The following is a 27876-nucleotide window of genomic DNA, read 5'->3' as shown; positions in this document are numbered from 1 at the left end:
GTGGATCTCTTTACTGAGGTGGAGAGCAAAGCATCAACTAAGGGGTATAAATCAAAAGCTCTGCCCCGGACGTTTTAGGTTTGATACGACTTTGAGGCATCCAAGTGGAGGATGCAATGAAATAACCATGTATGAAGCTCGGTAAAGAGGACAGAACTAGAGATATTCACCCGAGAAAGTCAGCAGGTAGGAGGGTACTTATGGGAATGTTGAGCTCACCCAGCAAGAGCTGAGCTCACACTGAACGAAAAGGGCCCAGGCCCTGGCAGGAATTTAACGGGCAAAGACCGAAAAGCAGGGCCCAGGCAGAGAGCGAAAAGCAGACTGAAAAAGAATGATGGAGTACAATGAGGTCATCATGATGTGCGCTGGATTAGACTAAACGGCTGCTTTAAATCCGAATCTATCCATCTCTGGACTGCGCTAAAAATAAGGTAGCGGCCACGCGAGGTCGGCTCGCACAAACCTCCTCAGGCAGGGAGTGGCGCAACCACTAGCCCCGGCAGGCCCCGCCCCCGGGCAGGCCCGCCCCTGCCCTATCCCGATCCTGCCAGGCGTTCCAATCGCTTGTAGAGACCATCGCTGGACCCAGGCAGCTGTGTCGATCTCCGCTCCAACGGGAGACAGGGTCCAAACCATGGCGGAGAAGGCTCAAAAGAGGTGAGTCGGTTGTTTGAGAAAAGTCTATTTCTAGACTCCACATGAGTGGAATCTGCTCCTGGTCGCCAACGGTAGGGACTAAGATGATGTCTTATCCCGGGCGCTCGGCCTGGATGGCTCTTAAAGCCCAGCCTTGGCGGCCGCTGAGGGAGAAAACGACGAAGCGGGCGTAAGGGAGGATTGGGAAGGGATGAGGAATCGGTGCCTGGAAGGTTTTTGTTCTTCGATCCCACCGCCACCGCGCCGCCCTCCTCCAGAACGCGCCTGCGCGGAAAGGGTCTCCGAGAGGCGTTGCGCGGCGAGAATGGCGTCGCCCGCTTCCTCGGGACCCGGAGGGACCCCCCCCCCCACTCTGACCCTCACCCCCTGTCCCCCAATGCAGCTGTTCACGGAGGGCGGCTTGTAGCAGTATTCTCTGCTGTGCGTTCCGAGACACCCACGGTAGTGCTGGCCGCACCCCAGAACCCTCTTGCCCATTGTGGGCGCAGTGTGTGTAAACCCATCGCTGTCGCTCGTCACAAGGGGGACTGCGCCTGGGCTAGAACAGTGTGAGACATTCTGCTCGGCGTGGCTAAGCTACTTTGTAAATGTGTGAGGACAGCAGTGGGGGCTCCTCCCAACAGCCTTCACTGTTGCGAACAGCTTGGATGGGAGAATTGCTTAAGTTAACGATTTCGGAAAGCAGCGGCGTTGAGCACCCTCTGCTGCCTCTCTTTGAACGGGAAACCGACACACCTTGTTTTTGTTGCAGTAAATTAAAATTTAGGGTTTTTTTCTATGGAGGCAGGTAACTATAATCTTTTTTCATAAGCTAAAGAGAACCAGGTATACTCTGAAAATTGTGTGCAGTATATAGCCATGTACAGTGGAGTGTTTTGGGGTTTTTTTTTTAGTGTATTTATTTATTTATTTAGAGAGAGCTAGGGAAGGGCAGAGAGTGGGAGAGAGAGAATCCCAAGCAGGCTTCGAGCTGCCAGCACAGCCTGTGTGGGACTTGAACTCACAAACTGTGAGATCGTGACCTGAGCAGAAATCAAGAGCTACCCGGGCTCCCCAGATGGCTTGTTATGTAAATAGGTGCTCAGCTAAGCCTTTCAGCTTAGCCTGAGCCCCCTCAGCCCCATCACTCGGAGGTGCAGTGGAGTCTACACAGAGATGATTGGACCACGTTTTAGTTGGTCTAGTGATGAATTTAATTGTTTTCTGCCTCATGGAGAAGTATGCTGATGGGACCACAAACTCTGCCTGGGTCCTCTCCCTTAGACATAAAACTGGACAGAGGGACACTTGGGAATCGTTCCTATCCTCACTTGTCTAGGACAAGTTATATGTTAGATAGTGCTGTTTTCATAAAAAAAAATCATAGAGGGAGGCTGAGGGAATGGAAACTTGAAATGGGAAATAAGGTCTAAAACAAGAGGCATTTTAATAAGATTGCATTATTTTAACACACAAACCCACTCTAAATGAAAAACATCAGAGGAATAGCATTTTTTTTTTTTTGAAAAACCTTTCTTAACGTTTATTTTATTTTTGAGACAGAGAGAGACAGAGCATGAACGGGGGAGGGTCAGAGAGAGAGGGAGACACAGAATCGGAAACAGGCTCCAGGCTCTGAGCCATCAGCCCAGAGCCTGACGCGGGGCTCGAACTCACGGACCGTGAGATCGTGACCTGGCTGAAGTTGGACGCTTAACCGACTGAGCCACCCAGGCGCCCCTGGAATAGCATTTTCTTTCTTTTTTTTTTTTTTTAAGTTTTTTTTTCAACGTTTATTTATTTTTGGGACAGAGAGAGAGCATGAACGGGCGAGGGGCAGAGAGAGAGAGGGAGGGAGACACAGAATCGGAAACAGGCTCCAGGCTCTGAGCCATCAGCCCAGAGTCCGACGCGGGGCTCGAACTCACGGACCGCGAGATCCTGACCTGGCCGAAGTTGGAAGCTTAACCGACTGCGCCACCCAGGCGCCCCTGGAATAGCATTTTCAAATCGTGATCCATTCAAGGACAGCATCATTCAGCTTTCACAGGAAGAATACCCAACATGTCAGGAAGTTTCCAAGAAACTTTCAACTAACAGAAAAGAAATGATTGGTGTTAGGATAATGATGCTTCAGGGACAAACTGCTTCAGGAAATTTCTAGTCTCTGGGCTTCAGTTTCCTCATCTATAAGATGAGAAGGTCAGGCCATTTTCTGCTTTCTGTTCCATGTTACTGAAGTTTTTCTTGTACTTGGTAGAAAGATTGTATTTTTTACTGTGACTTCAGCAGAGTCAGACACGTAACCCCGATGCATCGTTTTTAGAATTTCATTAACTTGTGCCTTGTAGAAAGTCAGTGTATGTCAAAATGATGCAAACAGATATAGCTGTGTCTGATCTCACAAGTATTTCTTAGATAGACTCAGGAATTACTAGTTTTTGTTTGATATATATTCTTTTTACTTAGAGCTTTAAAAAATGCTTTGTGGTAGGAAGGTTTGTTTGCTGAAATTTGTAGAAGAAAAAATTGTGTCTCCTTTTTTTTAGTTTTCCCTATCAGTAAGGAAGTGGGTGTGATTTAAGAAATATATTTTTGGGGTGCCTGGGTGGCTCAGTCGGTTGAGTGGCCGACTTCGGCTCAGGTCACGATCTCACAGTCCGTGAGTTCGAGCCCCACGTCGGGCTCTGTGCTGACAGCTCGGAGCCTGGAGCCTGTTTCGGATTCTGTGTCTCCCTCTCTCTGACCCTCCCCCGTTCATGCTCTGTTTCTCTCTGTCTCAAAAATAAATGAACGTTAAAAAAAATATATATATATATATATATATATATTTTTGCTGTCACTTTGCACTTGTATCAGGGAATATTTAGGGGGGTTCTAGAATGTAAATGATGGAGAGACATGTTAAAGAGTTTGTACTCTGCTGACTTTCAGAGCTATATTTCTCTCTTTTTAATTATTTCAGGAGAATTTAGCGATTCATCACTTAACATATTACATCCAGTGCTCATCCCAACAAGAGCTCTCCTTAATGCCCATCACCCGTTTAGCCCACCCCCCCACCCCTCTCGCAACCCTCAGTTCTCTATATTTAAGAATCTCTTATGGTTTGCCTCCCTCTCTATTTTTCCTTCCTTTCCGCTATGTTCATCTGTTTTGTTTCTTAAGTTCCACATGAGTGAAATCATATATTTATCTTTCTCTGACTTATTTTGTTTAGCATAATACACTCTAGTTCTATCCACATTGTTGCAAATGGCAAGATTTCATTCTTTTTGATTGCTGAGTAATAGCCCATTGTGTGTGTGTGTGTGTGTGTGTGTGTGTGTGTGTGTGTGTACACCACATCTTTATCCATTCTCCAGTTGATGGATGTTGGTATCTTTCCATAATTTGGCTATTGTTGATAGTGCTGCTATAAACATTGGGGTACATGTGCCCCTTCAAATCAGTATTTTTGTATCCTTTGGATAAATACCTAGGAGTGCAACTGCTGGGTCATGGGGTAGTTCTATTTTTAATTTTTTGAGGAACTTCCATGTTTTCCAGAGTGGTTGCACCAGTTTGCCTTCCCACCAGCAGTGCAGAAGAGTTCCTCTTTGTCCGTATCCTCACCAACATGTGTTGTTGCCTGAGCTGTTGGTTTTAGTCATTCTGACAGGTGTGAGGTGCAGGTGTAAGGTGGTATCTCGCTGTGGTTTTGATTTGTATTTCCCTGATGAGTGATGTTGAGCATCTGTTAGCCATCTGGATGTCTTACTTGGAAAAGTGTCTGTTCATGTCTTTGGCCCATTTCTTCACTGGATTATTTGTTTTTTGGGTGTTGAGTTTGGTAAGTTCTTTATAGATTTTGGATACTAACTCTTTATCTGATATGTCATTTGCATATATCTTCTCCCGTTCCTGCCGGTTGCCTTTTAATTTTGTTGATTTATTTCCTTTGCTGTGCAGAAGTTTTTTATCTTGATGAAGTCCTAATAGTTCATTTTTGTCAGAGCTATCTTTCTGATCTAGAACTCTCATGAGCTCTGTGTTTTTACTTTCTTACTGAGTCTTTCTCCTGAATTTTCTGTGGACCCTCAACCTGAATTAATATAAAATTTAACAAAATGACTTCACTTTTTTCATTGCCTTACTTTTCTATGTACTGATGATTTTCAAATCTTCTAACAGATATAGCAGATATATCAAATATCTAGTAATTATCACATAATCTGTCTTTTTTTTTCCCCCCCTTTGGAGATCTTCCCATGAAACCCTCTATCATCTTTGCTCTCTGAGGCTGATGCATGGCTGTTGTCCTGATATTTCCCTTTGTACTAACACACTGGAGCCTCTCTTTCTAGACTCTATCTTATCTATTGGCTTACTTTTATTTAGCTTAGTACATCCTTCGGCAACTTCCCAATAAAGAGTACTTTTTTAAAGTTTTTGCAAGTCTGAAGATGTCTTTATTCTCTGTCCAAACTTGATTGCTAGTTTGGCTGGGTGGATAGCTCTGGTTTGAACATAGTTTTCACTTAGAATTCTGTAGGGATTGTCTGTGGTCTTCTAAATTCTAGTATTGCTACTGAGGACTCTGATGCCATTCTGATTATTTTAACCTCTCTTGGTGTTTTGGGTTTTTGTTCTGAAAACTTTAAGGATCTTTTCCATAGCATTCAGAAATTTTAAGATGATATTACTTGGCATGGGCCTTTTGCATTCACATCCTTTTAGGGTTGAGATTAATATTCTTTAGTCTGTGGGAAATTTTCTTGTATTATTCTTTAATAGTTTTTTTCCATAAATTATTTTCTCCTTTTTATTTGGATTCTTTTTGTTTTTGTTTTTGAAAAAGAGAGACAGAGTGGAAGCAGGGGAGGGACAGAGAGAGGGAGACACAGAATCGGAAGCAGGTTCCGGGCTCTGAACTGTCAGCACAGAGCCCACCGTGGCGCTTGAACCCATGGACTGTGAGATCATGACCTAAGCCAAAGTTGGATGCTTAACCAACTGAGCCACTCAGGTGCCCTGAGATTTATTTGGATTCTATACCTCATATGTTGGTACTCTAATTTTCTCACTTTTTCTGTCCTATTATCAATTTTATTTTATTTATTTTATTTTATTTTGCATTTTGTTCTACTTTCTGGAAGAGCTCTTTTTTTAACTTTCCTAGTGATTTCACATTTTGGTTATGTTTTTAATTTTTAGGAACTCTTTCTTAGACTGTTCATTTTTCATAGACTTCTGCCTTGTTTAATGCAGTAGTCCTTTATTTCTCGTGAATTATATGTTTGGTTTTTTTTAAGTTTACTTTTACTACCTGAATTGTCTGTGTTTCTTCAGACTATTTTTTTCCTTTGTTTTGCTTTTTTTCCTTTTTAGTTGGAGGCTTTCCTGATTTATCTAATCATCTCTGGTTCTCTGTCCATTATTAAGGATGAGAACTTAAACAACTGGAAGCTCCAGGTATACGCATTAGGCTTACCTTCTGATGTGCTTCAGGGTGGAGCAAATCAGGCAGGAAGCTGAACTTCTCATTGAAGAACTCATGTTGTCTGGTAGTTTCTTTGGAAAAGAATCCTCTTCTATTCCCTTGTTGCCTAAAATTCTGTATGAGGATAGGGAGGCACACAGGGGAAGGGGAGATGGTGGGCTCACTGTTGCTCAGCCAGTCCTCATCACCTACGTCTGGGCCTGATTTCTTGGGTGCAGTACCGCAGGGAGGGACAAACTTTTTCTATAAAAAGGTAGTTTTACCTTGTTTTTATTGTTAGGATTATATAGTATTCCAGTAAGTTGATTACATTTTATTTCATTACTTCTCTCCTTTTATGGTTTCACTATTCTAAATAACATTGCCAATTTGTGCATATATTTTCCTCCTGTTGAATTCTTGATGGTAGAACTCCAGAAATAGATTTCCTGGGTCAAACATTGTGACTACGTTGATTCCTGATGCATATCGGTACAGTATTTTCTAAGAAGTATCCTGATAATTATCAAAAGTGTCCAAATGTCTCAGTTAAATTATAGATACATCATCTGATAGCCAAAATAAATGAAAAAGCAAAAACACCTCATTATCCTGAACAAACTAATACAGGAAATGGACTGGAGTGTGATTATACTGAATATTCCAACTATTTGCATTTATTTCATAACATAGCCTTTTATTTCTTACTTACATTGACTTGTGTCATGTTTCTACTAATACAGTATCAACCATCCTTCATGTAATACGACACAGAACAGTGACAGACAGTGGCCTAGAAATACTATAACCAATGCCATTGTGAATCGGCATGATAGGGTTATATTTATGATAGCTGATTGTTTATTTGAAGGTTGGAAGTAATGAGAGTGTTACTAATGAATAATAATTTTATCCTGGGTTAAGAAAGATTGTTGCTGAATCAGTGAGAACAGTGATTTAAAGAACAACAACAAAAAAAACTGGTCTTAAAAAGGGAAACTAGGAGTCTAAAATTCATTAAATGATACGAGTTACAAGAAAGTATTTATAGGTAGGGGAGGGCATATAAGGATCATGATTTGAGGGAGACTTTTTTTAAGGAAATAAGGATAAATTTTCAGCCTAGTTATTGAAATGAATCCAGGATCCCCTTGGCACCTGCTGTTAAGAAAATTTTATCAATCTCTTTTCTGTCTTGTTTTATTTAGTTATATATTGAATAGGTAATCATTTGTGGGCTTCAAAATGCAAACAGTTAAAAAATGGGGATGTAAAGAAAAACATTTTCCATCTACCATTGTGTCCTTGCTATCCAGCTCCTCTCTCAGAAGGCAGTGAATATTATTAGTATCTTCTGTGTCCCTCCAGAGATAGTTTGGAAATATTGAAGCAAATACAAATATTCAGTAGTTACACACTAGAACAGCTATATTGGTTGCATCAGTTGTAAATGATGCTCAAAAGTTATATCAAAGAAACTGTGCTAAACACAAGTATTTTATTAGAATGGCAAGCATGTCCTATTTAAGTTCATGTTACATGTAATGAAGATTTGCATTCATCAAAGAGGACAGACTTAAAAAGTGAATGAACCCATCTCACAGTAAAACATTTGGAAAAATAAAACCTGGCAGTAACAATTTTTTTTTTTATCAAAGCAATGTCAAAAAAAGGCATGAAAAACAAATAGAAAGTATCATTGACATTTTTATACTATCTACTATTAGTTAAAAATCAGTATTTTCATACATGAATATTTATAGAACTTAATACGAGTGATTACTGCACTCTACATCTCTGGTTCTTACTGGTTGAAAAACATTTGCTAAAGTTTCTGAAAACAAGTTTTTAGAAAACTTAACAAATCAGTCAAGATATTAACATTTTGGTCAAGAAAGTTTCAGCTGTTTTATATATCAGGTTTTAATAGTTTATTTAAAATGCATAATTGGGCCACCTGGTTGGCTCAGTCAGTTAAACGTCCAACTTCAGCTTGGGTCATGATCTCACCATTGGTGGGTTCGAGCCCTGCAATGGGCTCTGTGCTGACAGCTCAGAGCCTGGAGCCTGCATCAGATTCTGTGTCTCCCTCTCTCTCTGCCCCTCCTCTGCTCTCTCTCAAAAATAAACATTAAAATGCAAAATTCATGGCTTAGAAAAGTAGTTTGAGGGGCGCCTGGGTGGCGCAGTCGGTTAAGCGTCCGACTTCAGCCAGGTCACGATCTCGCGGTCCGTGAGTTCGAGCCCCGCGTCGGGCTCTGGGCTGATGGCTCAGAGCCTGGAGCCTGTTTCCGATTCTGTGTCTCCCTCTCTCTCTGCCCCTCCCCCATTCATGCTCTGTCTCTCTCTGTCCCAAAATAAATAAAAAACGTTGAAAAAAAAATTAAAAAAATATATATATTAAAAAAAAAAAGAAAAGTAGTTTGATAGGTTTTGTTGATATCATAGAACTAGAACAGGTTAAGGATATTAAACATTATACTAGAAATCTTAGGGCAATAAGGCAAGAAAAATAAATAATTGGAAAAGAAGAAAAACTGTGTATTCACAGACAGCAAAATTATTTATGTGAGAAATCCCAGAGAATCTACTTGAACTCAGTGGGTTTAGCAAAGTTTCAGGATACAAAGTCAATATACAAAATTATATTGTATTTCTGTGTACTTGCAGTGAATGACTGGAAATCAAAATTTTTGAAAAATCCAAATAGAATTCTGAAGTCAAAATATCTAAAATGGTATTGTTTCATAGAAGCGAGTGCACATTTAACCATGAATAATATCATTCCTACTAAGAAAAATACTTAGAACAAGTTACCAAATGATTGTCAATTTAATGGGGAAGTCGTTTGGTACAGTTCTTCACGTCAGCTCATGGCTCAGCTACAGCTGCATTCAGCTAGATTCAGCTGTGTCAAACAGGACATCACAGAATATCAAAAAGCATCAATAAATTATTTGGAATTTAGTAATTTTGAACAGCTTGCACTCCGGTTTATATCACTTGATAAGCTGATTTATAATATAAATAGAGAATATTTGTAAATTTTGATTCTCTACGTTGATTTCTATATTAATATTACCTTGCCAGTTGTTACGTATTGTGAATATTCTTTTTACAAAAATAGTGGTGTATTGTATACTGTCCATTTTCTGGCTTTTACTTTTTTTGACTTAAGATAGGTTGGATTACAGAGAGGGAGGGAGGCAAACCATAAGAGACCCTTAAATACTGAGAACAAACTGAGGGTTGATGGGGGTGGGGGAGACGGGAAAGTGGATGATGGGCATTTAGGAGAGCACCTGTTGGGATGAGCACTGGGTGTTGCATGGAAACCAATTTGACAATAAATTATATTTAATATAAAAATATATATAGCTTGGAAATCATCCCAAATCTTTACATAAAGGATTATTCATTCTTTTTAATGATTGTGTATTAGGTTGTGGTGTACTATACTTTACTAACCTGTCCCTTTCTAATGGATATCTAGGTTGTATTCAGCCTTTTGCTGTTTGGAAACAATGCTGGTGTTAAAAGAATCCAAAATCTCTTTTCTCAAGCATTTTAATAGGGCATCATATATGATTTTAGCCTGATGGATAGTATGCCCCCTCAGAAACTTCTAGTATATTAAATACCTTACCTTTTATCATTTCTTTTTTTTTTTTTTTTAATTTTTTTTTTCAACGTTTATTTATTTTTGGGACAGAGAGAGACAGAGCATGAACGGGGGAGGGGCAGAGAGAGAGGGAGACACAGAATCGGAAACAGGCTCCAGGCTCTGAGCCATCAGCCCAGAGCCTGACGCGGGGCTCGAACCCACGGACCGCGAGATCGTGACCTGGCTGAAGTCGGACGCTTAACCGACTGCGCCACCCAGGCGCCCCCATTTCTTTTTTTTAATCAGATTTTTTTTTAACTTTTTTTTCACTGAAGTGTCTAGATAGCTTCTATAGCAATATTTTTTTTAATTTAAAAAAAAATTTTTTTAACGTTTATTTATTTTTGAGACAGAGAGAGACAGAGCATGAACGGGGGAGGGTCAGAGAGAGGGAGACACAGAATCCGAAACACAGCACAGAGCCCGACGCGGGGCTCGAACTGACAGACCGCGAGATCATGACCTGAGCCGAAGTCGGCCGCTTAACGGACTGAGCCACCCAGGCGCCCCTATAGCAATGTTTTTTAAACTTATCCACGGTGAATGTTACCTTTTTCTTCCTACAGTGTGAAGATTGCTCCTGGAGCAGTTGTATGTGTAGAAAGTGAAATCCGGGGTGATGTAACCATAGGTAAGGAAATTGTTTATTAGTGGTTTTTTTTCCTCAAAAATTGATGTAATTTAATTTATTTCAGTGCTTTACAATTAATTAGGTGTTATATATTTGTTTCATTGACGTCCTAATTTTATTGAGAAAATGATGTATTTCTCCCATGTTTAGTATTTCTAAAAGAAGTAAGTGTGATGGGCACTTGTTAAAGATTTTATTTTATTTTATTTTTAATTAAAAATTTATTTATTTTAACTAATCTCTACACCCAACATGGGGCTTAAACCCATGACCCAAAGATCGAGTCACATCTCCTGACTGAGCCATCCAGGCACCCCAAGATTTTATTTTTAAGTAATCTCTATACCCAATGTGGGGCTCAAACTCAAAGCCCCAAAATCAAGAGTCACATGCTCCACTGACTGAGCCAGCCAGGCACCTGGATGGACTCTCTATTTTGAAAACTCCTCTCATAAAGGAATGAGGCGATGTAATAGAGTCATTAATTTTTTTGAGAAACATCTATTATGTACTACAGCGTGCGCTGTGCTAGCACTAGAGACACAGCGATGAACACAGCAGACAAAGGTGTTGCCTTCATGGAGTTTATACACTACTAGGTAGTTAGTACAAGGTGGACCATGGAGTCGGACAGACCTGGGTTAGCATCCTTGCTCTTTACCTGCTGGTTTACCTTGCACATATTATTATACATAACCTCACCAGCCTTCATTTTCCCCATCTGTGTAAGTGTGTGTATTAGAATTAGGTTCAGCTGCATATAGTGGTGGCTTAAACACACAAAAGTTTATTCTCTTATATAAATAAGTCTAGAGGTAGGCAATTCAGGGCTGGTCAGTTGATTGTCCAGGAGCTCCAGCCTTGTAGGCCCGAATGCGATAGCTAAAGCACCAAGAGTGATCTTTGATAAGAAAGGGGAGGATTTGGGGCACCTGGGTAGCTCAGTCCGTTAAGCATCCGACTTAGGCTTAGGTCATGATATCGCAGTTCATGAGTTTGAGCCCCAAGTCAGGCTCTGTGTTAACAGCTCAGAGCTTGGAGCCCGCTTTGGATTCTGTGTCTCCCTCTCCTCTCTGATCCTCCCCAGCTCATGCGCTCGCTCTCTCTCTCTCTCACAAGTAAATACTAAAAAAAAAAAGAAGAAGAAAGGGGAGGAGTGGAAACAAAAGGGTGTACCTCCAAGTTGGATCAGCTTCCTTTACATAGTCTTCCTGAAAGTTTCACACATTCTCTCTTTGTATGTCTGATGCCTCGGACTTAGTCTCAGCCTTGGAAGGCTGGGAGATACAGTCTGAACTGGGTGCATTGCTGCCCCCAATTCAGTGGGATTCAGCTACCAGGGAAAGGGAAGAACGGATATCTAGTGGCAAGTGGCAGGTTTTTCGACATGCAAAATAGGAGTGCCCACCTTACAGGCACTTTTTGAAGGATTAAGTAAGAGAATATTTGTGAAAGTCATTGCCCGAAACCTAACACTAGCTGACCACATTGTTAAATCTTAGCAGTATGTAGCCTTGCTGGAGGTGAGGTCCAACATTGAAATCAAATTAACAGTTTAACACGTGGTAACTTGCTTATATGGACATGATTAAGTTCCCCTGAACTTACATTTTAGCCACTAGTTCTTTTACGTATGTTTTGACTGCATATTGTGCCTTTGTAGGTTTATGAGCTAACATGAGTCCATCCTTACTAGCAGCTGCATGTTACCAGAGTAGAGCTTTCAGTGAGTTAAGTACAATTTCAGAGAGAAAATACGCCCTGGTCCCTTATGCTAACAGTATCTTTTGTTGTTGTATTTTTTATTTATTTGGAGAGAGAGGTGAGAGAGAATCCCAAGCAGGCTCCATACTGTCATCGCAGAGCCTGATGCGGGGCTCCATCTCATGAACTGTGAGATTATGACCTGAGCCGAGATCAAGAGTCAGACGCTTAACTGCCTGAGCCACCCGGGGGGTTCCTAACACTATCTTTAATAGGAAAAAAAAAAATTGTGAATTTTAGTAAGTCTAAGCCTCCAACCAATTTAGACATCATGTCTTATAAAACAAGTAAAGATTGTACCAGTATTATGGAATATCATTAAGAATTTTCTAGGTTTGGGGCGCCTGGGTGGCGCAGTCGGTTAAGCGTCCGACTTCAGCCAGGTCACGATCTCGCGGTCCGTGAGTTCGAGCCCCGCGTCAGGCTCTGGGCTGATGGCTCGGAGCCTGGAGCCTGTTTCCGATTCTGTGTCTCCTTCTCTCTCTGCCCCTCCCCCGTTCATGCTCTGTCTCTCTCTGTCCCAAAAATAAATAAAAACGATGAAGAAAAAAAAATTTTAAAAAAAAAGAATTTTCTAGGTTGGATTTTATTTTAGATTGACAGTATTTCAGAGTTTAGAAGGTGACACAGTTTCTTTTCAGTGCTATGTTAACTTTTTGTTAATTCTTAAACCCATTTGCAGACTTTTTATGAGGAGAAGTCATGATGGCCACATGTTTATCAAAGATGTTGTTCTGCATTATTTTTAATCTGGTATTTAAAAAAATTTTTTTAATGTTTGTTTATTTTTGAGAGAGAGAGACAGAGAGACACAGAATCTGAAGCAGGCTCTAGGCTCTGATCTGTCAGCACAGAGCCGTCATGGCTTGAACTCCTGAACGGTGAAATCATGACCTGAGCTGAAGTCAGATGCTTAATCAACTAAGCCACCCAGAAGTCCCTTTAATCTGGTATTTTTATGGTTTTCATCATGATTCGAGGAATAACCCTCTCATTAGCTCACAAGGTATTGTTTTTTTCTTTTTTCTTGTTTTTAAAGTTTAATGATTTATTTTGAGAGAGAAAGAGAGACAGGCAAAGGGAGGGAGAGAGAAAGAAAAAGAATCCCAAGCAGTCAGTGCAGAGCCTGATGCAGGGCTCAAACTCATGAACTGTGAGATCATGACCTCATCTGAAATCCAGAGTCGGGCGCTTAACCAACTGAGCCACCTAGGCACCCCACTCACAAGGTATTTTTTTTTTTTTTAATGTTTATTTATTCTTAAGAGAGACAGAGTGTGAGCAGGGGAAGGGCAGAGAGAGAGGAAGACACAGAATCCGAAGCAAGCTCCAGGCTCTGAGCTGTCAGCACAGAGGCTGACATGGGACTCGAACTCTGGAACTGCGAGGTCCTGACCTGAGCCAAAGTCAGAAGCTTAACCAACTGAACCACCCCCAAGTATTTTTAATTAGAAGGAAAGTAAGACTAAAATAATGTAGCTAATTACACAAATTTGCCCTTTCATTTCTACTCCTTCCCCATTTTTAACGAAGTATGGTATACCTATTATATAATAGATAGATAGTATAGAAACCTCTGCTGGCAAAAATGTACACACAGGTGTAGGTACATGTTTGTCTGTAGGTATATTTCAGATTTGGAAAAAAAAAAAAAAACTGTTACTTTTCTCCTTTTCTCCTATGAAAAGAAAAGGTGGACCAGGGACCACAGCATAGGATTGGGACGTGGGAGTATCTGGAGTCAGCACTCACTTTCCAGTTTCTCCTGCTGTCTTTCACTACTTTGTGCTCCTCCCCTTTCCTTATCCTTTTAATCACCAACCTTCCCTAAATGTTGAAATTATGTAAGGAATACAGTGTTTAAATCTACTTTTTTTCCAGTAGCTGACAGTACAGAGATGGCTAAAATGTAAAATGACAGTTCAACACAGATTTTTTTAGCATAAGAAGTGGTCGTAATTTTTAACTATGATTTGAAGTTTATCATAGAATGGATCTAAATTAATGTTTTTATGCTTATTTTTGACCCAGTGTTTTAAAACAGGAAAATTTGCTCACTTTATAGAAACATCTCAATTTTTAAAACTAAGGAAAAGATTCAGAAGTGATATAGTTATCCAGTGCTCAGTCTTATAATTCTTCTCTCATTTTCATTATGTATGTGTCTTATCATTTTGTTTTATTTGTTTGTTTGTGTTTATCTTTAACTGTATATATAAGAATGGAAAATTTCCAGAATCAGTATTTAGATAGCCATTTCTATCATTGTTATATTTGGAATAAGATATCCCTAATCTTCTGACTGCTATTAATTCATTTTTCTGATGTAATACATGAGATTAAAAAGCACCAGGGAGATCTGAAGTTAAATCAAATGAGAGAGTAGAGATAAGTTATGTGATTAAAACTTACTCTCCCGGGCACCTGGGTGGCTCAGTCGGTTAAGTGTTGGACTTCGTCTCAGGTCATGATCTCACAGTTCATGGGTTCCAGCCCCGCATTCGGCTCTGTGCTGAACGCTTGCTCAGAGCCTGGAGCCTGCTTCAGATTGTGTCTCCTTCTCTCTCTGCCCCTCCTCCACTTGTGCTCTGTCTCACTCTTTCAAAAATAAATGTAAAAAATTAAAAAAAAACCTCACTCTCCCCACCATGTTTTTTTCTTTTTCCCCAATTTATGGCTTTTATTGTTTTTGTTTTTGCTTAATTTACCAAAGTCTTTTTCTGTTATATTAGGGATATAGAGATTTGAACACCTAATACGCTTTGTTTTCTCAGTCAAGTAGCAATAAACTTAAGTGTAGTTGAGTTTAATAGATTTTTCAGAATGTTATGCAGAACTTTACATCCCCCAGTTGGTTATACTTTTACCAAATTATTCTATTCTGAAATATTTCAGAAAGAAAGTAATTTTTCCTTCTCTTTGTTTCAGTAGTGTAACAGAACTTTAAACCTGATCTGTTCTCCTAGAAAATCAGGTATTTGGTTTATCAAAGAAACTAGTCTGAAGCTTTGAAGCATTGTCCTTAAGCAGAAACCCTGGGACTTGAGGCGCTGCTGGAGCCTGACCCCTTTCCTTAGAGGCTGCCAGGAAACAGACCTTGGGAAAAATAACAGCTCTCTTGTTAATTACAATGTGGGTAAACAAGGTTTCATAGCGTCCAGCCTGTTTTTAATTAGGCTGCCTTGATTTTTGGACCACGCATTATTTCCTTAAATTTTGTTTTGAAAGCTGAAAATCATTTCAGAAAGTTACTTCTAAGCCCCTTTTCTGTAGTCCCATTATAGGGTGAAAGTCAGTCTCCTGGTCTCAGGACAGGGCTCGGTTGGGACAAGGTACTAGGTAGGAAGGCAGACCTCCACATAGTGGGAAAACGGAGATGGAACCCCTTTGTCCCTTTTATTCTTTCTCTCCATTAGAGTTTTGAATACAGATCAAAAGCTTCCCTTTACTGTGGAAGTCTTTTTTAATAAGGCAGAACAGTGACCTTGACTTGAAATTCATCAAATATAAAGCAGTTCTTACAGGTACTTAAGCTTACAGCTCAAAGGAATTGTTTTAACTTTCCAAAGAGAGCTTGTGGCTTTTTGAACTATTTATTGACATATGAAAATGTACACAAAGATAGCTTCCTGTGACAAAGATAGGAAAAATGTCCTTTACCAAATGAGGGGAATGGAAGTTTGATGCAAGGAATGCCTTTCTGGCTGTGTTGCATCAAGCCCAGCCAACCATTTAGAAAAATAATTCATCAGCCAGTAAGGCAACATCAGCTCTAGACACATTTATCCAAACAGGGAGATAAGCCAAATAGGATTTCAGCACATTTGGTAAGCAAATATACAAACTACCCTGCCAGATTAAGAGCTCCAAAAAAGTTCACAACAGCCTTTAAAAAAAAAAAAAAAAAGCAACTTTCTATAGTGACACATTTTTATTTTTAAAGCATTTTAACCTCAAGACCCTTAAACTTGGTTTGAAATCAGACTCGTTCTAGGTAAAAGTGCTTCTTACATGTAGATGAGTGTGGAGCAGTCTGTGCCCAGACTTCAGTGTGCCGTGGCTGCCCGGGTCTTGGAGTACCACTCGGATTCCTGGGCCCACTGGTGCCAATGTCCAGCACAAAACTGCAGAGACAAAGCCCACACTGCAGGTTACACACCTGAGTCAGAATGTCCCTTTAGCAAGTTCTAGAAACCAAAATTTTAGCAGTCACATATACTGAAGTACATGAATACTAACCCCTCTACTCTCTGCCCCAAAAGACCGACAAGAGGTTTAGGGGAACTGTTCAGTTTATTATCAGCCATGACTTCTGTTGCACCACAATTCAGAGTTGATACTTACTTGAACCTTCTAATTTATTTCAGTCCTGAAACACAAGGACTTGTAGTTTGGCAGTGCTGCCACCAGGTGGAGGCGGTGTCTCATGTAAGCTGGTGATCCTGCATTATATCCCAGGGCCCTCGGATTTATAAACAGATATCCATTTATCTTCTTGCTAACTTATTAATTATGATAAAAATGAAAACAACAATAATAAAAAACCTGCTTAAAATAGCTCAGGCATTAGGGGCACCTGGGTGGCTCAGTCGGTTAAGCGTCTGACTTCGGTTCAGGTCATAATCTTGGGGTTGGGAGGTTCAAGCCCTGCATTAGGCTCTGTGCTGACAGCTCAGAGCCTGGACCTGCTTTGGATTCTGTGTCTCCCTCTCTCTGCTCCTCCCCTGTTCGTGCTCTGTCTCTCCCTTTCAAAAATAGATAAACATTAAAAAAAAAAAATAGCTCAGGCATTATATTTAAAAATTCTATAAGACATGGGACTTGAGTTTAGTTTCATTTTTTTTTTTTTAAATTTTTTTTTTTTCAACGTTTATTTATTTTTGGGACAGAGAGAGACAGAGCATGAGCAGGGAAGGGGCAGAGAGAGAGGGAGACACAGAATCGGAAACAGGCTCCAGGCTCTGAGCCATCAGCCCAGAGCCCGACGCGGGGCTCGAACTCACGGACCGCGAGATCGTGACCTGGCTGAAGTCGGACGCTTAACCAACTGCGCCACCCAGGCGCCCCAAGTTTAGTTTCATTTTTAAAATTTGTGTTTGTATAGTTAACATATATTAGATCATTTTTGAAAGGGAAAAATGAAAATATTAATTATTTTCAAAGCTGTTTCAGAGGAATTTTTAAAGAAAGACAGGTTTCAGTGACAACCTTATCATACTAGTTCATTCTCCAGTAACTTCTTACACGTCTGCTTGTCGTCAAAGCTGCAGCTTAGGGGCCAGCAGAATACCTAGTGCCTCTGGCTTATCTAGCCACGGCAGACGATCTGCTTTCTATCACAGCATGGTGATCTCTTCCCCGTCTAAGATTTTAATGCCAGTACAGAAAATACATTTATTCTTTTCTTTTACTATATTACAGTAATATGTGAATTTTCCCCCACTGTTTAAAAGGAGTTACCACCCTAATAACCTGAGTGGAGGAGAGGAGTTTTTCTGTTTCTCAGATTAGAAGGAGTTGTTTTGCTTATTGATAGTTATTTGTTAGCTTTTAGTGTCAGATAGTGATGAACTTCCCATTTTTAACACCTACGGGCCAGACCCTGTGATCTCCCTTTCAGACATTATTTCGTATAATCCACACTTCAACACAATGAAGTAGGTTATTCTGGATCTCATCTTTTTATAGATGAGAGAACAGGCATTTGAGAGATTAAGCATATAGCCTTTAAGTGGTAGAGACCAGAGTCTAGACTTTCTAGACAAGGAGTGGGGTGCTGGTAGGGGCTTTAATTACAAAGAATCTAAAATAGAATGATTGATTTGTCCCTTTTATCACAGAACATTTTTAAGTAAAGTGTGAATCTGGTATTGTGCAAACTACAGATGTAAATTGGTTCACACAGCTGGAAGACCTGTAAGAAATTTCTCATTTTGGAGGAATCCAGTGTTTGTTTCAGTATTATTTAGCACCTGTCCCTCAAAAGTGGTAACATCTAGGGGCGCCTGGGTGGCGCAGTCGGTTGAGCGTCCGACTTCAGCCAGGTCACGATCTCGCGGTCCGTGAGTTCGAGCCCCGCATCGGGCTCTGGACTGATGGCTCGGAGCCTGGAGCCTGTTTCCGATTCTGTGTCTCCCTCTCTCTCTGCCCCTCCCCTGTTCATGCTCTGTCTCTCTCTGTCCCAAAAATAAAAAAAAAAAAAAATAAAAAAAAAAAAAAAAATAAAAGTGGTAACATCTAAATGCCCGTCAGTAAGGGCTTGGTTAAATAAATTATGATATGTTAATATGATATGAAGTACTATTCAGCCATTAAAAAGAAGAGCTAGCTAAATGTACTTTTATGGAAAAATCACCATGACTTTTTAGGTGAATTAAGAAAATTGCACAATAATAAGTACCATTCCTTGATTAAAAAAAAAAATCAACTATGTGCTTATAATCCATATTTTTCCACCTTCAAATTATATTCTATTTATTTTTTAACTTCATGGTAAAAGATACTTATATACAATGATATTTACGGGTCTTAAGGGTATAGTGGAACTTAAGTCTGGAATAATATACCCCAAACTTTTAAGAATAGTTACCTCTAGGGAACAGGATTAGCGCAAAGAGAGGATCTTTCACTTTTGCTTTGTTTGAATTTTTATAACGAGTATGTATTACCTTTGTAAATATGTGTATTTCTTAACAGAAAAAAAGGCACATGTGTTCACAATCATGGTCAACTTGAGAATCTTCCCAGGGACCCAAGAGATCCCATCTTTTATCCTGAATAGGAGAATTTGCCAAAGCAATTTTACTTGAGCAGCTCAGGATTTGGGGAGCCAGGGGTGACAGAAATAACAAAGCCACTCTCATGTTATTTCTTATCAGACTGTGCGTCTTTTGACTGTGCATCCTGTCTTGGACCCCACCCTCCTTATCAATCCCCAGCTCTTCACTGTTAGGGGGAAAAAATAAAGTTGCACTGAGGTTCCTTCCAGTTCTCTGGGCACCAGGAACACCTTCTTATTTAATACATTCGTGTGTATGTTAAGTATTTCCAGTTTTCAAGATAACAAAACAAAATAAAGAAGAAATGCAAGCTCAAAAGGGCAAAAGTAGCTTATATTTCTTTTTATTTCCCTCTAACATATAGCACTGGATCTTGCCTGTCACACGCAGCTAATGATTATTGAATAAATTAACTTACATAGTTGAGTACTGAATTACAGGGACAGTGCATCTTCCTAACTACCTTCCCACCTCCTGTCAACACATCTACCCACGCTGTCTTCCTTTCAGAGTTGGTTACTTCATGTCCACTTATTTACCAATAAAAATAGCCATGGCATTGGGGGTGGGTGGGGCTAATGTTGCAGGGAATGGCAGTAATGAGGTTATATTTTCTCAGGAGTGATTTCATTATCACCAAAATGCTAGGCCTTTGGGAAATTAAGAACCAGGGGAGGGAATGTGTTAGCTGTCCAGAATCGTGTCCCTGTTTAAGCAATGCTGGCCACCTCCACCCTGGTGGTGAAATGGATGTGGTAAGACCCCTTCCCGCTCCTTTCAATTTGAGGTAGGAGGCGTCCTCTCAGTCTGCCTGTTTCAGAGTCTTAGGATTCCAGTAATTATATTGGCTCCTTCCACTGCCTCCCTGTAACCTTTTCAACCTTTAACTGGTTAAAATCATGTCCTAGACCAGACACAACAGTATCTCTGCCTCCTTCCAGTGGTTAGGCTTGTTATTGGGATGGTGACAAAGTAACAAAGATAAGGTTTCCATGTTTCCCTTCTCCCATTCCACCCATGTTTCCTCTTAGCCACTTAATAGGAAGACTAACTCTATATAGTACACAAGCATGAGAAAGTGTTAATGTGGTTCACTAGCATGAGAAAGCCCAACATTATAAGCAAAGGGAGCCTTACTTTTTATGAGAGAAAGCAGGGAAGGGAATTAATATTATTGCCAACAATGTGCCAGAATACTGTGTCTACAAACATGATCTCATCTAATCCTTACAGTGCCTCTGTAAGATGGTATTCTCCCCACCCCCATTTCACTGCTGAGATAACAGAGGCTTCCAAACAGCTGGTTCGCCAGCGCTGTCTGGCTCCAAAGCCTGTGCTGTCTCCACTCACCTTGCCTTGAGATTTGGCACTAACTACTATTGATAACAGCTGAGGAGATAACATTTGTAAAGTGCACCTAGTGTGATGCCTGGCACATACTTTAGAAAATGTTCCTCCCAATAGCCTCGGCCCCCTCTTGGTCACCTTCTCCCCTCCTATTGGAAGCATAGCCTCCACCAATAATTTCTTTTCACCGTATTTTTAACAGGACCTAGGACAGTGATCCACCCTAAAGCACGGATTATTGCGGAAGCCGGGCCAATAGTGATTGGGGAAGGTAACCTAATAGAAGAACAGGCGCTTATCATAAATGCGTGAGTAAGACACTTGCAGATACCTTGAACTAAGTACCTCGGGTTGTGTTTTTATTAATTCAGCTATCTATAGGAACCTTTTACGGTAGACATCTGGAAAGCCTACTATTAGAACTAGAGAAACATTAAGGATCTTTTCAACACAAGTGGTTAGTAAATAAGGAAACCAGAGACCAGATGGGTGAAGAGACTCGTCCAAGATGAGATAACTTGTTGGTGACTGACTAGAATCTCCTCCTCTCAGTCTGATAATCTTCCCCTTACGTATCACTACCTCCTCTGTGTGCTAAGCAAACATTTCCTGACTCCAGCGACCAAGTGCTGTGCTGACCACCCTTGAAGAGAGGCTTTTGGTTAGATTTCTCACTTCTGGCTGAATTGTTATTACTCCTGCCCAGACACATGAGCTTTACTCTGATATATATTTTCATATGCTTTGTGGGGGTAGCACCCAGAATTATATTTGAAAATTTGGGGGCCTTAGAGGCAATTTTTTTAAAAAATTTTTTTAATGTTTATTTTTATTGTTGAGACAGAGACAGAGCATGAGTGGGGGAGGGGCAGAGAAAGAGGGAGACACAGAATCTGAAGCAGGCTCCAGGCTCAGCTCCAGGCTCCAGCTGTCAGCACAGAGCCCGACACCAGGCTCGAACCCACAGACCATGAAATCATGACCTGAGCCGAAGCCGGATGCCCAACCGACTGAGCCACCCAGGCGCCCTGGCAATTTTTAACTTTCAAGAATAAAAAGTAATAAAATATTCAAACATGTACATGATCTTAGTGAGCTAGACTATAATACCTATGAAATTTTCATAAGCATTTAATAAAGCTTTCTAGATAAAATTTTGGCAGGAAATTCAAGCTTATACCTAATTTATAGCAACAATGTATGGAATTTGTAAGAAAGACCTTGGGAAAATATTTGACTGTGATAAAGAGATTGATTTGTCATAACACTTACTTAGGATTTGGGAGTTTCTTACTATATTAAGCAGTTTCTTTTCAAAATCTTATTTTGGCACCTTTATTGTAAGTACGTTAGTAATAGCTATATTCTGCAGTAACTCAGCTGTCAGAGATAAAGTACCATTTAAAAAATGGCTTCCTCTTAGACCACAAACATTTTATGTTCCAAATATTTCAAACTACCTAAGAGCATATAAAATAATTACGTGAATTTCTGTTTATATTTCACAATCTCGAATGATTATTGAGAATGGAAATTTTTCGAGCCAGGCATGATTTTGATTCCAGTTTAATAAGCTAAAAATTATAGCCAGCATCATTTTTACCTTGTCCTGGAAAAGGCCCTCTGGGCTATGAGCTTTAAAAATAAGCAAAGGAAAAATTAAAAATAAAAAAAATAAATAAAAATCAGCAAAGGAAGGCTGACCTTCTAAACTTACCTGTGACTTCTTTACCTTTTAGTAGTTCTTTTTCAACTCAGAATCAAGTCTTCAGCATAGATGATAAATAATTCACTTGGAATAAGAAATTACTTATATAGTTATATATTTTAAGCTTGATGGAGATCAAATTGACAGAATGAACCCAAATTCTAAAACAAGAGAATTGCTTATTGCATTATTGACTTTGATGATTTGTCTCTTCTTTTTATAGTCACCCTGATAATATCACCCCTGATGCTGAAGATCCAGAACCAAAACCTATGATCATTGGCACCAATAATGTGTTTGAAGTTGGCTGTTGTATCCTTTACAATAGTTTAAAGTAAAACATTCTTCCCAGCTGTTTTTAATATCCAAAATCTATTCCATAGAAATCATCATATTTTACCTGTCAAATATATCAAGTATATTATAAGTATGCATTCACACACACACACACACACACACACACACACACTGCTCCTAGTGTTACAGCTTGTTCACAGGTAACAATAGGTAACAATGACTGAGTGGCAGTAGACATAGAAACAGAAGAATCCTGGCTTTTGTCCTGCTTTAAGAACCACAGCTCTGTCCATTCAATTCCTATGTAGTTTAGGTTAACAGTACGTTGTCTGCTGCAAAGAAATGGTAGAAAGGGATGGAAATATTTCTTTTTTTTTTAAGTTTATTTTATTTATTTATTTTAAGGGGGGAGGGGCAACGAGACAGATGGGGAGAGAGAGGGAGGGAGAGAGAGAGAGTGAGAGAAAGAATCCCAAGCTAACAGCGGATCCTGATGTCAGGGCTTGAGCTCACAAACCGTGAGATCATGACCTGAGCTGAAATCAAGAGTCGGACACTTAACCAGCTGAGCCACCCAGGCACCCCTGGAAATATTTCATTCTTTGTTTTTTTTTCCCCAGAGTGCTACTAGTTCTTTCCTTGATTTTTGTACTCTAAAAAGCTAGTAAACTCTTTTCATGTTGTCCGCAAGATATAATTTTATGACAGAAAAACTTGGAGGAAAATAAAATCTATTTAGTGATAGCAAAATATTTAAATAAATTAAGCTACAGGCACAAAATGGACTATTCGGATCATTAAGCAGTCATCTTAAATTACGGTTTTAAAGACTTTAATCGTATGGAATAATGCCTGCAAATTTAATTGAACCAAATAAAGTGAGCTGTAAAAGTTTATACAGTTTGATTCCCAGTTATGTTAAGGGAATTGCATGTATTTACATAAAGATATATCAAACTGTTAGCAGTGTTATCTTTAAGTGATTGGGTGATAAATTTAATTTTCTTAAAACGGTCGTGAAAATATGTTACTTATAGAATGGGGGTAAAAGATGCTCATTTCCTTAAAAAACATAGAAGGCATTTATATCTACTTAGAGATGCTTACATTTAAAGATTAAACCTTTACTTTCAGGCTGCCCTGAGCAAAGGAGCTCTCACCAGGCTGAGCCTGTGTGGCCCTGCCCATGCTCTTACCCTCTGTCCCAGGGCAGAATAAGGATATAGTGAATTGGTAGGGGGAAAAGATGCACATGTTTACAATGTTTACTTAACTCTGGCTTACAGATTCCCAAGCCATGAAAATGGGAGATAATAATGTTATTGAATCAAAAGGTAAGCTGTATTCAGAATTTTATTGTGAAAATGATTACCTCCTTTTTCTTTGTGGTGTCCTAGAAAACAACCCAAGTATAACCTCTGGCAAAGTGGAAGGAAGGCATGGTTGGAAGTGGACTAAAATAGGAGATTAAATCTTTGCCTTTAAGGAACCTAATAATGTGTTTAATACATTGAACTAGAAATTCAGCTGTGTACATAAGTTGGGATTGGATTAAACCATAACATTCAGATGAAAGATTTGAAAAGATTTCTGCTAAATACTAGTGTCAGTGATAATTTAGTTGATTAATATAATTGCAGAATTAAAGAAAAAAATCATTTTCTGCATCAGTTTGCTTTCTTTAATTTCAGGACTACTTTATCTAGCCAGTCAGGAACAAATATAAGCAACTTATCATAAGTGGAGCTGGGCAGGAGGTCATGTAAAGTCACCACTACGGCAAAGCAGCTCCCAAGAGCGTGCCCCACTAAAGTCCAGAAAGAACCTGAACAATAAGATGTCTTTAGAATAATAATTTATCTTTGGTGGTCCTAACTGACATGAAAGAATAATGCTTCTTTTTTTAAATACTAAAGTTAGACTTGTTAATCTACTTAATGGTTTTTGTTTTAATTTGATTACCAATTATTATCGTTGTTATTTTCTACTTATTATATACATACTATGTGTCAAACCTGGGCTCGGCACTTCCCATTTAATATCTCACTTATTCCTTACAACAAACTGTAAGTAGGTTGATCTTTCATTTCATAGATAAGCTTCTCAGAATTTGTAGTGACTTGTCCAAGGTCACACAACTAGTCAGCAGCAGAGCTCTGTGTTTAATCCATCTAATACTAGTCTGGTGCCTGCCTCTGTGCTTTACCAACTCTGAATTGAAGTATTTTCTTTAATTTTTTTCTTAAAGCTAGTTTACTTTTTCATACTTAAGACATTTTGGAAAAATATAACATTCTAATCATTTGTCTTAAATTACAGTTCTTTCTATGTTTTTATTGCAGCATATGTGGGCAGAAACGTAATCCTGACAAGTGGTTGCATCATTGGGGCTTGCTGTAACCTGAATACATTTGAGGTCATCCCTGAGAATACAGTGATCTATGGTGCAGACTGCCTTCGTAGGGTGCAGACTGAGCGACCACAGGTACTGGAACCTGTCTTTAAAAGGAGTTCTTTTTTTTTTTTTAATGTTTGACAGAGACATAGCATGAGTAGGGGTGGGGCAGAGAGAGAGGGAGACACAGAATCAGAAGCAGGCTCCAGGCTCTGAGCTGTCAGCACAGAACCTGATGTAGGGCTCGAACCCATGAACTGCAAGAACATGACCTGAGCCAAAGTCGGGTGCTTAACTGACTGAGCCACCCTGGCGCCCCAAAAAGGAGTTCTTTCTGAAAGAAAGAAAAACTTAAATACAGAGAACAAACTGGTGGTTGCCACAGGGGAGGTGGAGTGGGGGGGAGAGAGATGGGTGAAACAGCTAAAGAGGATTAAGAGGTACATGCCTCCAGTTTAAAATAAGTAAGTCACAGAGATGAAATGTACAGCACAGGCAATATAGTCAGTAAATTGTAATAATGTATGGTTGTCATGGTGACTACATTTATCATAATGAGCACCAGGTGATGTATAGAATCATTGAATTGATAAGTTGTACACTTGAAACTAATATAACACTTGAATGTTAAATATACTTCAATTAGAAAAAAATTTCTGGCGCTACTAATTTTGAAAAAACTACCACATAATTGTTTTAATGGGACAGCAAGTTTGCCATTTAAAGAGCAGATGAGAGGGACGCCTGGGTGGCTCAGCCAGTTAAGTGTCTGACTCAGGTCATGATCTATGGTTGTGGGGTCGTAGGTCACAAGATCTGCACTGAGCGTGGAGCCTGCTTGGGATTCTCTCTCTCCTACTCTCTTTCCCCCTCCCTCTCTCTGTCTCAAAATAAATAAATAAACTTAAAAAAATAAAACAAAAAGCAAATGATTAAAATCAGAGAAACATTCCTAAAACTAGAATTTATTTGCATTGAAATTATTCAGTCTTTAAGTTATTATCAAAAATATGTACAAAGATGACAATGACAAATTGATAATGAGCAAAGAAAATCCAGAGATGTTGCTCCTGATCTTAAATTAATGTATTTTCACTGAAAATGTATCACCAAACTTTATAAACTGTTGATTCACTCTGAAAATACCAATCCTCAAGGGTAAGGAATGATCCTACCAAATTTATACTGGCCAACCAACTTTGGTCCGTCTGTTAGTTTACCAACATAGCTGACTTGAAAATAAATACAGTTTGTGAATATGCAAGTGTATTTTGATATTTTCCTGGCTTACGAGAAATTATCTCTTCCTACTAAGAACCAAGAATAATTAAGAATATGTATTTAGAGTTTCATACAGGAGATAAAATAGGGCATTTGGGGCTTCCTTTGGACAGAAGACATTCTGATTGAAGTTTTGAACTTCATTGTTTGGCACACAATATATTTCTTTAGTTACCCAGCCTCTTTCCCCTCCTCCAAAAGAAAATATTTTTCAAGACATCTATCATTTTGCATCTGATTCTTAGCCATATTTTATCAGATGTTAAAACTCCAGCTGTCTTTGGGTTATTCTGTTTCTGTAATGTTTGGATTTTATTATTATTATAAGCAAGTATTACTTCTATAGACCAAAAAGGCAGTAAAACAAACCAGGGTTGTTTTCACTATCTTTCTGCATAACAGCAAAAATGATTGAAGAAGGAGAAAAGAAACTGGAGTTGGGTTAAAAGAGATTAGAATTCAGTGAGTAAGAATATCTGAAGTTGAGTACAGTTTTCCATATCTCACTCATCACAGGTCTTTATTAAAGAACTTACTGAATCAAAATGTCTCGGGCAAGGACCTAATAATCATCCATATTTGTCACAAGTACTCCTAGTGAGTTTTGCAACGAGGGAAGTTTGGGCAGCGCTGGTGAGTGAAGAGCAGAGAGTACAGCTGTGTACTTGTAGGGCCTGTGGAAAACTGTGCATTCCAAGAATTCTACTTAGGTTGTTGTCTATGATTAGAACTTTTTAACTTTTTCAAGGGCAGCGTAAAGCCTGTAACAGCAGGGTTGAAAATTGAGTCATGTATATATATATATTTTTTTAAGTTTATTTATTTAGAGAGAGAGTGTGCGAGAGAGTGTGAGTTGGAGCAGGGGAGGAGCAGAGAGAAAGGGAGAGAGAGAAACCCAAGCAGGCTCCTTGTCGTCAGCACAGAGCCCGACGCGGGGCAGATCGTGACCTGAGCTGAAATCAGGAGTCAGATACTTAGTCACCCAGGTGCCCCTCATGTATATTTTTATATGTAAAATCTTTTGGCTTTTTCGTATTTCCAAACTTAATGTATATTCATTGTAAATTAACCAAAATAAATAAATAAGTAACCAAAAAACCCCACAAAAAACAGGTAAGCAAAAATCAGCCAGTGGAAATCACCTATACTTCCCTGACCCTGAGCTGCCTGGTACTCTTGCTTTCTGCTTGTCAGTTCTTAATTCTCTTATCTTTTTAGCCCCAGACACTACAGCTGGATTTCCTGATGAAAATCTTGCCAAACTACCACCACCTAAAGAAGACTATGAAAGGAAGCTCAACTCCAGTTAAGAACTAAGAACAATATACAACATCAAGATAACAGTTTGTCTTTGACCACTGTCTTTTGAGAGGGCCACAGTGTTTATGTGCTCTTAGCAATTCACAGATTAATACATGTTGACTTTATTTTATAAAATTGAGTCAGAGAGGAAAGTAATGGATTTTCATTATAACTGTCCTCTGTAATTACATAAAATGCATTATTTTCCTATATCCTTACTCCTTTTCTGAGAATTTGCAGGTTTGGTTTATTTTTCTTTTGTCATATGTTGGCCATGATTTTAGTTGTGTAAAAGATTCCCTGTGATAAGAAAGGGCATATTACTATGTATTTATATTCTAGCATATGTTGTATTCAATAAAAATGCTAGTGACGGGACTTTCAGTGAACATACTTTGATCAAGTTTTCTACTTGTGTTAACTTCGCTAAAATAGCTCTTTTAATTTTTACTGTGTACTAGCCATATTAAAGCTAATGTGTTTATCTTTTCCTTTTGTTACTTTGGAGCGGTTTGATATTTCAGGTGAAATTTCAGCAGCTGTTGAACTAATTTGACTTCATCTTATTTCCAAGAAAAAAAATCTATTTTCATTTTAGTAAAACAGGT

At 39.3% G+C, this 27876-nt stretch overlaps 1 protein-coding gene across 2 annotated transcripts; it reads left to right on the top strand.

Annotated features, from left to right (window-relative positions):
* Window positions 1–560: 560 nt before the first annotated feature.
* Window positions 561–27758, top strand: DCTN6 (dynactin subunit 6). 2 transcript variants are annotated; one of them, XM_047091833.1, is made up of 7 exons: window positions 561–660; window positions 10331–10395; window positions 20488–20593; window positions 22217–22305; window positions 23577–23624; window positions 24633–24775; window positions 27185–27758. In XM_047091833.1, exons 1-7 carry the CDS (start codon window positions 638–640, stop codon window positions 27281–27283), a joined length of 573 nt encoding a protein of 190 aa, XP_046947789.1. In that variant the 5' UTR covers window positions 561–637; the 3' UTR covers window positions 27284–27758. The 2 variants fall into 2 exon arrangements, with proteins under 2 accessions (XP_046947789.1, XP_046947788.1); XM_047091832.1 differs by lacking the exons at window positions 561–660; window positions 10331–10395 and adding an exon at window positions 13059–13165.
* The last annotated feature ends 118 nt before the right edge of the window (window positions 27759–27876 follow it).

This window comes from Lynx rufus, unplaced genomic scaffold (genome assembly GCF_022079265.1).
Source record: "Lynx rufus isolate CCGP_SWC_20201006 ecotype Redwood Valley unplaced genomic scaffold, mLynRuf1.p SCAF_3, whole genome shotgun sequence".
Lineage (NCBI taxonomy): Eukaryota > Metazoa > Chordata > Mammalia > Carnivora > Felidae > Lynx > Lynx rufus.
The sequence above is the reverse complement of the archived record's forward strand: the minus strand, read 5'-3'. Positions and strand labels throughout refer to the sequence as shown.

Bases quoted from the DNA above. Each gene is read 5' to 3' on its own strand.
- DCTN6 (XM_047091832.1), top strand. From the start codon at position 13,069: ATGCTTAATCAACTAAGCCACCCAGAAGTCCCTTTAATCTGGTATTTT. The intron at 13,166-20,487 runs GTATTGTTTTTT...TATTTTTAACAG, and splicing joins CCCTCTCATTAGCTCACAAG to GACCTAGGACAGTGATCCAC. The intron at 24,776-27,184 runs GTACTGGAACCT...TTATCTTTTTAG, and splicing joins TGCAGACTGAGCGACCACAG to CCCCAGACACTACAGCTGGA.